We start from the raw sequence: 12001 nt of genomic DNA, 5'->3' as shown, positions 1-12001 counted from the left end.
AGAGAGCACTGTGTCAAAATAGAGAGAATACACCACTTCCTGCAGGATATACAGCAGCTAAGAAGGACTGGTAGCCAGGAAATTTTTCTTAAATAGAATTATTTTACAAATCAATAAAACTTTCTGAAACCAGTTGGAGAGAGGCCACGTATTGATTCCCATACTCTGATAAGGAAAGGGAGTGCCGATCACTGTGCCTTGCTATATGAATTGAGGCTGTTTGGGTTTTACTTTTAAATAAAAACAAAATAGACAAGCAATGTCCAGAAAAGTACCCTGGTAAATGTATGAACCTATTCAGAAATGCTCAGTGATTTTTTTTTTCGGAACACAAGTGTGCAGTGGTAACTATGGCTATGAAGGTTTCTAACAGATCCAGATTAGAGATTAGCGAACCGGGTTCGGGTTCGAGTCGATCCGAACCCGAACGTTTGGTATTTGATTAGCGGTGGCTGCTGAACTTTGATAAAGCTCTAAGGTTGTCTGGAAAACATGGATACAGCCAATGACTATATCCATGTTTTCCACATAGCCTTAGGGCTTTATCCAAGTTCAGCAGCCACCGCTAATCAAATGCCGAAAGTTCGGGTTCGGATCGACTCGAGCATGCTCCAGGTTTGCTCATCTCTAATCCAGATCATTCCGAAAAGATCCACTAATCTCTCCTCAAATCCAACTTCAGCTGTCCAAGCATGATGGGAATTGTAGTTTTGCAAAAGCTGGAGGGCTGTAGAATTCCTCATGCCTGCTCTAGATGGTCCTATAGACTTATGTTATGAGTCAAGAAAGAACAGATTTTTTTTTCGTGACAGTGCCCATTCAAGCTAGAAGAACATCCACTCTTTCTTGATGGCTCTTCTTCAAGACAGGTGCCTGTTATGTACGGTATTTTCTGCTATGGCAGAAGTAATACATATATGAGATCTTATTGTACCGCTATGAGAAGACGATGAGCGGTGTCTTTTATGTGAGCTGTCAGCTGGCTGTACGGTCAGCTCTTGTCAGGCTTTGTGAGCCTCTCGGCAGCCTACAATCAGTGTCCTGCACACATCTCACATTGTGCTGCTTAATACTCTCCTGATGCTCTGACTAATAGAGCCATGCGGAGAGCCGGTGCAGAGAGCCGGATGGGGCTTCTTGTTCTGTCAGCCGTCCATGTGTATTATTTCATATCCCGCTGGGACTTCTTTTCTTTCCCACAGTGATTTTTGTTATTATTCTGCATTGTATTAGCTCATGGCCGGCTCTGTTGGCTTCATCTCCTAGGACTAACAACTAGAAAAATAGATTTAAATAATTCTGTAATTTTCTAATCAGAACCCACTGACAGGTCACAGTGAGACTTTAGGATCGTTCAGCTAATTCGTGTCTCCAGTCTATAAAGAAGAAAATAGAGGGGTTTCCCCCTCTTTTCTTTATGAGCTATGACATGCTGGACCACACCCAGTCAGTCCATATAATACTATGTGGGTAGTAAATAACAATATTTATCCCAGGGTGGCACAGAAATAAAAAAGAAACTATACTCACCTCCCCCAACTCCCACAGTGCCTATGCCAACTCTCCCAGTCTCCACTCGTCACTGATCCTTCCTGGTGATACATCTTCCCTGTAGGAACTGCTTAGTCAGTGACAACCGAGCGGGTACTTCTTACAGGGACATTGCGTCACCAGGAACCAGGAAGAATCAGTAAAAAGCAGAGACCATGAGCATCGGCACAGCGGCTGCAGAGGAAAGGGTGGGTAAGTAAAGCTTCTTTTTTATTTTAAATGGAAACCATCAGCAGGTTAGAGATATATTCTGATATGTCCCTACAGCACACAGGGCACTGAGGATGAAGGTAAGTTTCAATGTTTGAAGGCAAGCTTACCTTTATGCTCTGTGCCGTTTCCATGGGGCTGTGCCGTTTAATGGTGCTGTCTTATAGTAAGATTCTCTTTGTTGCCCATAGAAACCAATCACAGCTCCCATAGCAACCAATCACAAGTCAGTCCCATAGCAACCCATCAAAGTTTCATTTTCAAAAGAGCTCTGGTAAAATGGAAGCTGAGCTGTGATTGGTTGCTATAGGAGCTGTGATTGATTGCTGTGGGCAGTAAAGAGAATCTTACTGTAAGACAGCTTGCATTTGGTACAGTAGATCCACCATAAAAAATTAATTATTTAAAACTATCCCTTTAAATTCTGAACTATGAAGCAAAGGGAGCCATGTTTGCACCAATACTCCCCAAAATTTCTCATAGTTCTCTTTTTTAGTCGTAAATGAAGCGAATGGACAATCTTATACACCTAACATGTTATCCTTGCCGATACATAGCAACCCGCCGTATGCTACTTATTAAAGCTGGTCCCGTTCCAGATGGGCTTTAAAGACCTGGAACATTCAGTCTGAGCCTGAGCAAGCTTCTTAAGGTCAACACCTTCAAAGGGAATACATAAAAATCAAAGGGAGTAATTTATACCTTCATTGTGGCTCCCCCTGATCTTCTAGTCTGTACCGAGATGTCGCAAGAATCTCATCAGCCTGGCACTGCACGGACGTGTTCGGCCCTGCTAGGTGGGGGTGATGCTTTCATCATATGGGGATGGGCCACTTTTTTTCTATATTGCAATGAATGTTTCTCTGGCATGAAGATCTGCAAGACGTGAAATATTCATCAAGGAAGATGAGGATAATTGATTAATGTTTGCGAACTCCACAGGGAGCGGCATAAACCGAGGAGTGGCTGCATATGGAATAAGAAATTAAATGAGAAGTAATAAATCCTTGAATAAAGTAGCTCCATAAACTGCGCGGGGTTAACCATATTATTTGTTAAACGCATTTCGGGAATATATAGAAAGAAGATAAGTCAAGAGCATACATATTAAAGAGGTCAACCAGGCCGGTGGAGAAAGGAGCCCTCCAACCCTCTTAAGACTATTACTACTGGAAGATGAGAACTGGTCAGGCCAGGGGGCTCATTGGGGTTGGAAGGGGATAAGGGGGAAACAAGCACCAGGCCCTATTGTCTCTGGTGAAAAACCATATAATTATTCTGTGTCAGGACAATGATTCACAAACTCCAGACAATGCCATTTAGAACTATCTCCAGTGTGCAGAAGAGCAAGCAGTCTTGGAAGTGATGGTATGATCCCTCAGAACCATCATATAAACATATTTCAGAAGGATTAGAGGAAGTCTTCATCCCCAGAGGTTCTGGGCTTAGTTCTCTAAGATTTGGGTGTTTTAGTTTGGGTCGGGTTCCGTAACTCCGTTCTATTAAAGTGAATGGAGCTTAATTGAAAACCACCCCTGAACTAGAGACTAAGCTTGATCGATCACCTGAAAAAACTGGGTTCGATCGAACTCGAACCTAGCCGGACCTTCCGCATTTGATTGCTGATGTCTTCATGGTCCGTGCGGAAGGAGGAGAGATTCCGGGATTCAGCTTAGGTAATAGGCTCTATCCCGAATTCCAGGTGGTCCCCAAAATGTCTCCTCCTTCCATATGGACCGTGAAGACATCAGCAATCAAATATGGAAGGTCCGGCTAGGTTCGAGTTCGATCAAACCTAGCTTTTTCAGATGTTCGATCAAGCCTAGTGGAGACAAGCGTGGTGCTGTCTCTGGAAGAAAGTGGCCATGTTTTTGTAGTGCTAAATAACCACTTTAAAATCCTCCATAAAAATGACCACACTCCGCTTTGTTGCTTAATCTTTTTGTCTTATTAAATTTTTTGTTTCTTCCACTATATTTGGAGATTTATAACTCTCTCCTATAAGTATTTTATTATTCCTCCTCTCTCCGTATTTCCACTCAAAAAGACTCCACATTATCATCACATAAAGGTGAGTCTGGATGGACCTCCTATTTAACAGCTCCTTTATATATAATGTGTCATATGTGACACAGAGGACACATTTGTGTTTTACTACTATTTTACTACGTTTCGGTATCTGTCTTGTTCAGTGCAGAAATCTGTTAAAGAAATTGATAACTACTACTGTACTGTAGTGTCTACAGAAAAATAATCAGGATTACAGTTTTCCCATTGGCCACTAGATGTCAGTACAATCAGTGCTTGAGCTAGAGCACATTGCTTTTCAGCTTTGCTGTCAAAATAAATCATGGCAGAAAGAATCACAATAATTGTGGTCAATTCATTATATGGATTAAAAAAAGCATTCCAATATAGTACACAACTATTATTAATGTGCATTGAGATATTATATATTTACTCATTATAGCCATTGGGATTGTAACCATTTTATTGTGCCGCCACATATGTTTTAGGTTGTTTTGCATGCTCTTATTTCTTAAAGGGAACCTGTCACCATGAAAATGCTATCTAAGCTATCAACATCATGTCATAGGGCAAGAAGAACTGAGTAGTTTGATATATATCTTTATGGGAAAAGATTTAGTTTAACTTTTAAATTATTGATTGAAATCTATGATGTTTCTATGCCTAAGAGTCCAGTTTATTGAGTGACACCGCCCACTGGACTACTTATCACAGAATCGATGTGTTCGAGTTATACTGATTCTTTGTCCAGAAAGATATATATCAATCTGCTCGGCTCTTCCTGCTCTATAACATGATGACGAGAGATTAGATAGCATTGTCTTGGTGGCAGGTTCCCTTTAAAATAAGGAAGATTTATTGGTTATTTCTGGAAAAATCCATGCACTTTAATAAAGAGGGCTGAACAAAAGTAGGTTGCACCAGCACATTTAATTGTATGGGGCTTGTGGTCTGGAAGAATCAGCAGAGAGAGGCCAGCAGATCCCTTTTCTTACAACAGACAATGACTGATTAAGAAACTTATAGTCATTTCCTCAATACTTCCAATAGGTGGCACTAGAGAACCATCCTCCTCTAGCTTTGTTATAAGTAACGCAGCCAATATGCACAGCACCATGGACAGCAGCCCTCACTGACTACAGCACCTGGGGCACCTAACAGAGATGGTTCAATGTGCTGTCTACAGAGGTTGTGCTAGATGTGATGCATCTAATTATAATGGCAGCAATACAACCCATCAATATACCATCTGCTGAGCTGAGGAAGAAGCCCTTTGTGTAATGTAAGATATGCACATCATTTCTACATTAGTGGGGCACTCACATAATTGAGTAACTATTCTATGGCTACATGGATGAGAGATTCACAGATAGACAAATACAGATATATGAGCAAAAATGGTGGATAGATAGATAGATAGATAGATAGATAGATAGATAGATAGATAGATAGATAGGAGATAGATAGATAGATAGATAGATAGATAGATAGGAGATAGATACATAGATAGATAGATAGATAGATAGATAGATAGATAGATAGGAGATAGATAGATAGATAGATAGATAGATAGATAGGAGATAGATAGATAGATAGATAGATAGATAGGAGATAGATAGATAGATAGATAGGAGATAGATACATAGATAGATAGATAGGAGATAGATAGATAGATAGATAGGAGATAGATAGATAGGAGATAGATACATAGATAGATAGATACGAGATAGATAGGAGATAGATAGGAGATAGATAGATAGATAGATAGATAGATAGATAGAGGATAGATAGATAGATAGATAGATAGATAGACATGAGATAGATAGGAGATAGATAGATTCTGTTCAGTGGTGCCTTGGATTACGAGCATAATTTGTTCCAGGACCGTGCTTGTAATCCAAATCCACTCTTAAACCACAGCAAATTTTCCTATGAGAAATCATTGAAATGTAGACAATTGGTTCCACACCCCCAAAAATAATGATTTTTTAAATTCTGAATAACATGTAAAATAAATTAAACAAACAATGAGAAACAGCTGAATATGTGATATTATAAGTTACCGTACAGTATAGCAATCAGCATGTGGTGTATAATGTATAGTAACTGCATAAACCTGATAACACAGCAGCAGTTTATAGATACAGAATGGAGCTGCAGATCCCTATAATGCAGTAGTGTAGTACAACAGGCTAGAATAGAGACGCAGGGCTGCTGTCAGAGGTCTGTGTGGTCACATGACAGCAATGGAGAAGGGGTGTGTGTTTAGCATGGACCAATCAGGAAGTGAGAATCACTGAGCTGTACAGGAGGACAGTGACAGAAACTTTTCTATACAGCAGTGTGAATGGCAGAATGTAAGTGCAGGCACATTATAGCAGCAGTGTGCATAGCTGAGTGTGAGTGCAGGCACATTATAGCAGCAGTGTGAATGGCAGTGTAAGTGCAGGCACATTATAGCAGCAGTGTGTATAGCTGAGTGTAAGTGCAGGCACATTATAGCAGCAGTGTGCATAGCTGAGTGTGAGTGCAGGCACATTATAGCAGCAGTGTGTATAGCTGAGTGTGAGTGCAGGCACAATATAGCAGAAATGAGGAGGATAAGAAACCCAAGGGCTGACAGAGACTGCAGGGAGTATGAAGTAATGAGCAGGACAAATGTGAGCACAGTATAGCAGCACTTTCTGTCCGGGGAGAGAGGGGTTACAGCTATGGAGAGAATACCTCCACAGTCCTGTCCCCTGATGTAAGCCCCAGCCTGAAGTGGATCTGCTATGATTTGGAAGGTGAGGGAGACTTCCTGGGCAGAGTACAGTGCTGTAGACCCCGCTATGCAGACCATGCCCCTCCTCCACTCCCCCTTCCACCCAGTACAGGGAACTCTTAAACCAAAGCAATGCTCTTAATCCAAGTTACAATGTTGAAAAACTGTGAGCTCTTCTTGCAAAACGCTTTCAATCCAAGTTACTCTTAAACCAAGGTACCACTGTACATGGTACTGTACTTTGTGTCAAGTACGCAAAATAATCAAATGCAAGAAGAAGGCGATCACTTATAGTGTGAATGATATATAGGATGCACCTGTGAGGATACAGAATGAATGCTGCTGAAGGGGATCATGATGCTGGGATGCTTGGCTGGGGTATCACAGCCTAGTCCTAGGACAAATACCCCTCTAGAATGCTATAATAGAGGGGTCCCTGGAGAACCGTAGTTATAAACAAGACAATCATGTTATATTGATAGGAATCCAGGGAGTCTAACAAATCCTCCTACTTGCGAGCACTGAATATTTTATAGTATCTGACAGTACTTTGATATACTGTGCAGCCGCTGGTTTCTCTAATAATTTCATGTAGCTTTTACGTGAAGACGGAGATTGTCACAGCGGGGAGACTTCGGATCATTGTGCGTTTGTCACGGATCTGCTCCTTGTACCAGATTCACAGAGCAGGTTAATGTGTCTGCGGCTTATGAGAATGGGAAGAATAGACTAATCTGCTGGAAATGACTCCTTACAATCATAAGCTGTTAGCTTACAACATGATAGGGGCTGTTATTTGTCCAATTCTAAAAGGTCAGCGGTACAGATGTAGCAGAGCTGGGTTGGTTGTGAAGCATGGCTAAAGGTATTGTAATATCTCCAAGTATTATGTATGCTATCAAACATGGTGTATAGTGAAACGGGCTCAGTTGCCCCTAGCAACCAATCAGATTCCACCTTTCATTTTCCAAAGAGTCTGTGAGGAATGAAAGATGGAATCTGATTGGTTGCTAGGGGCGACTAAGCCAGTTTCACTTTACACCATGTTTGATAAATCTCCCCCTATATCCGTATATTCAGGGAGTCATTGTTGAAGTCTACATTAAGTTAGGACAACTGGTCCAAATGCTAAATTAAATACTAAATGCAGACTTCTAATCCTGACTATATACAGTAATCCTTTGGTTTAATGTGTTTATACCTATTTGCTGGATATAAAAACTTTAGCGCATTATCTGGAATCACCACATGACTGACACTGCAGCGTTACTGGTTGGCGTTTTTTAGAATTCATTATCATACAAATGAGGAATACCATGTAATACTTAATTCCCCCACTTGGGATGGGGCAGGAGAATTGAACACTTTCTCTCACATATTCAAGGCTGGGTTCACACTCCGTATATTTCAGTCAGTATTGTGGTCCTCATATTGCAACCAAAACCAGGAGTGGATTAAAAACACAGAAAGGATCTGTTCACACAATGGTGAAATTGAGTGGATGGCCGTCATATAACAGTAAATAACGGCCATTATTTCAATACAACAGCCGTTGTTTTAAAATAACAGCAAATATTTGCCATTAAATGGCGGCCATCCACTCAATTTCACCATTGTGTGAACAGATCCTTTCTGTGTTTTTAATCCACTCCTGGTTTTGGTTGCAATATGAGGACCACAATACTGACTGAAGTATACGGAGTGTGAACCCAGGGGTAGTTCATTAAAAAACTGTTTTCTTACAGGTGAACTGATCCCAGCAAGTTCCAGAGATTTGTAATTTACTTCTATTTAAAAAAAAAAAAGTCTTCCAGTACATATCAGCTGCTATATGTCCTGCAGGAAGTGGCGTATTCTTTCCAGTCTGACACAGCACTCTCTGCTGCCACCTCTGTCCATGTCAGGAACTGTCCAGAGTAGTAGCAAATCCCCATAGAAAACCTTTCCTGCTCTGGACAGGTCCTGGACAGAGGTGGCAGCAGAGAGCACTGTGTCAGACTGGATTGAATGCACCAAACCTTTTTTTTCTGGAGTATACATTATATCTAGAGGACTGTTATTTCCTTTTAGGAGTACAATGTGTATCCACAATGTACCATAGATGTATCGGAGTGATGTACAGGAGCTCCTGTTTTGTTTTCTAGCATCATCTATGAAGTCACGGGGATGTGGCTGTTTGGGAGACAGTTCTGCAAGGTGTGGATCTCATTCGATGTCATGTTCTGCACAGCGTCCATCGTCACCCTGTGCTTTATCAGTCTGGACAGGTACTGTTCGGTGGTCACTCCCTATCACTATTCAAAGAGGATGTCACGTCGCAGGTGGGTGCAAGTTACATGAAAGTTTTATTGTTTCATTGTAAGTTTCCAAGTTTTCTGAATGGTCGTTCATCCAACCCTTACAACAGATGATGGTTATGGGCAGCAGAAGAAGAGTGTAAGCATAATGTCAGAGGCAGAGACCCATCTATTACTATGTGCCAGGAAAAACAAGACTGTAATAACACTGAATAGATATGGAGGGAAAACCAAGAAGACAAACTGACTGTGAAAGGTGTGCTAGCAGCAGAGTGAGATGGTTTTGTGGTAGGCAGTGACCTCAGACTATGTTAGAAAGGTTAAAAAAAGCAGAGATAAGTGAACCTAGAGCATGTCCAGGTGCGTCCGACCCCAGGCATGTGGCAGAAGCTGGATGCAGCCCTAAAGCCTATGGCTGTATCCATGTTTTCCCAGACTCCCTAGGGCTGCTTCCAACTTCTTCAGCCACCAGTATTCAAATACAGCACGCTCGAGTTCGGACCAACCCGGGTGTGCTGAAGGGTCGCTCATCTCTACAAAGTTGTATGTGAAGCGGCTATGATTGGGAAAAGAAAATCCAGTAGACTATCAGCACAGGAGTATGATGTTGCTGTTGATGGAAGCAGTGACCTGAACATTCATATGAGTATGGTATTGTGGAAATAATTGCATGCCACAGGGAGAGTGTCATGAAATAGGTGGTAGAGAGATATACTGCTAACAAGTAGATGCCAAGGAAGATCAGTGCAGCCGGAGAAGAGTGTGCTGATCTTGTGAATAGCAGTGACCTGTGCACTCATATTATTGTATTACGGAGGACAAGACTAGATCTGACAGGTACCATGGCGTGAATGTGAGTGGGAATAGAGTATCCAGTCCTCTATCAGATCATGAGAAAGCAGCAGCAGGAGATTAATGTGCTGATCTGGAGGGAGACTTATCAGGATGTAATGTTCTGGAAAGGTTGTGGGTCAGTTTTATGAAGGAGGTTGAAACATGACATACTGTAGCCAAGGTTATAGTAATAAAGACAGCGGCAGAAGAAGAAGATGATGACATCGGAGGCAGTGACTAATACATTCATCTCAATGTGTACAGATTGGACAAGACTCCATGTAGCAGGCGCAGTGTGATCATGTGACATATAGCAGAATCAGATACAGAGACAGATGAGAACAGCAGGAGAGGAGTATGTTGATCTTGAGGAAGGCAGTGACCTGTCCACTTTTTATGTATAATGGAAAGATTGTGACGGGAGTAGTGTAAGAAAAAAAAGGCTGTAGAAGACCATTCTATTTCGATAAGATCATGGAAATAATGTGAGTAATGGGGATTGAGATCTGATATAAAAGTAAGACTATACATGAGACTACCCTGAGGTTCTGAATCAGTATTGCAGGATTGCGTTTGGACTATTGCAGTGGTCAGGGTTACAGCTCAATCTATATTATAAATGCAGGCTAGTAGTAATAGGATATTGCAGCAAGGATACTAGAGAAGAGATGCCTATATACTGGATGTGTATTTATGGGCATGAATGGCCAAGCAGCTACTGAAGTCACCCCTGATCCCTCAATGGACTCCTGCAACATGAGGACCAAAGCCTGCAATGGGTTGGCAGTATTATAGATTCCTATTAAATTTCCCTGGGTTCCCTGTATGTGTTCTGGTTGACATGGATGATATGTTACATTATATAATAGACTCTCATTATCATCCCTATTATCTCTTACTACAGCAAACAACCGGTTAACAACATTATACTCTATACTCATGCAGCGCTGATAATGAAGCTGGAACTGGTTGCTGATCACTAATTTATAAGCTTCCCGACAGATTTTTGAAGTATTGAGAAATGAGGCCATTGCTGTTTATAACATTTCTTTTCCGCACCCCCCCCCCCTTCCAGGGAAAAGACGAATCCTGCCTGTTCCTCCAATTCTAGCGAGCAAACAAAACTTTTAATAAGACATTGTAATTGTAAAAAAATAACAACTAAAAATAAAGACTGCAAAGGGGCAATAAAAAGTAGGACAATCTAGCACAAAACTAAGTAAAAATAACTCCTGAAGTCTTCTGGCAGTCTACAGAATAGCTGGAATCTACCCATATCTCCAGGCTGGACTCACCGCCAGGAAATCCCACCTTCTGCTGTACTGGAGCTGCTCCAGAGCTATGAGAACTGACTTTTTATAACTTTATATCACTCCTGTGATTTATTTCATATACATTTCCCAATATCAATCCCCAATTACTTCTGGCAGGTCCCGCTTTCAGGATTACCTTTCCATTACAAGGTTCTTTCTAATGGAGAACCTCCAGTAATGACCTGCAGGGGGCACTAGAGGGCTGAGAGATTAAGGTGCACTTGTCTAAAGCTGGTTGGTCCAGAAGATGAGACAGACTGCTATTAGTTTTAGTACCATTTCTGCAGGCAATGCAATGGTTCTCACAATGGAGACCCAATCTCTTAAAGGGGAACTATCAGCAGGTTAGACGAATCTAACCTGCTGATGTGTCCTCATTGCGCAGGAGATGCAGAGGAGGAAGGTACAGTATGTCTTTTACCTTTATCCTCGGCACTGTTCCCGCATTGTCAGTTGTTTAGTCCACAGTCTAGTAGGACCATTAGGTGCGCTGCCCCGCCCCCCAGACTGCCAATCTGCCCCCAGCTGGCCCGCTGTTTCTAATGATAATCAATGTGACTTTCCGGCCGGGGGCAGGCCGGATCATCCCTATGAAGGATAGGGCCGTGCTCCTAACAGCTGCCCAATGCCTCCAATGGTCCTACTGGATCTTGGACTAAGCAACTAACTGCACCGGAATAGTGCTGAGGAGGAAGGTAAGAGATACCTTCATCCGTGGCATCTCCTGTGCATTATGGACATATCAGCAGGTTAGCTTCGTCTACAGCAATGGCCTGTGGTTTCTTACTATGTGATCAGTCCAGTGCCCTTCTTTTCTTCTTGGTCCACACATCTGGACAGGCAGACAGTGGGATTCAAATGCCGATGGTTTGGGTTCATACGAACGTGAACCTCATCCCAGCTCGCTCATCTCTGATAGCAACAGTCTCCTGTCTCACCATACTGTCTCTCTCAAACTAATGTCCAAATGTCTTCAAGTGCATCACAGAGACATGCCTAGCAGT

General features: G+C 41.9%; 1 protein-coding gene across 2 annotated transcripts in view; it reads left to right on the top strand.

The window, feature by feature from the left end:
* LOC138796715 (histamine H2 receptor-like) overlaps positions 1 to 12001 on the top strand; it is a 39151-nt gene that overhangs the window by 23584 nt on the left and 3566 nt on the right. For both annotated transcript variants that reach the window (XM_069976358.1, XM_069976359.1), the window contains exon 3: positions 8698 to 8874. In XM_069976358.1, coding sequence (XP_069832459.1) covers positions 8698 to 8874 — 177 coding nt within the window. The remainder of the gene's footprint in view (positions 1 to 8697; positions 8875 to 12001) is intronic.

Source organism: Dendropsophus ebraccatus, chromosome 7, assembly GCF_027789765.1.
Source record: "Dendropsophus ebraccatus isolate aDenEbr1 chromosome 7, aDenEbr1.pat, whole genome shotgun sequence".
Classification (NCBI taxonomy): Eukaryota; Metazoa; Chordata; class Amphibia; order Anura; family Hylidae; genus Dendropsophus; species Dendropsophus ebraccatus.
This window is presented reverse-complemented; position numbering and strand designations above follow the sequence as displayed.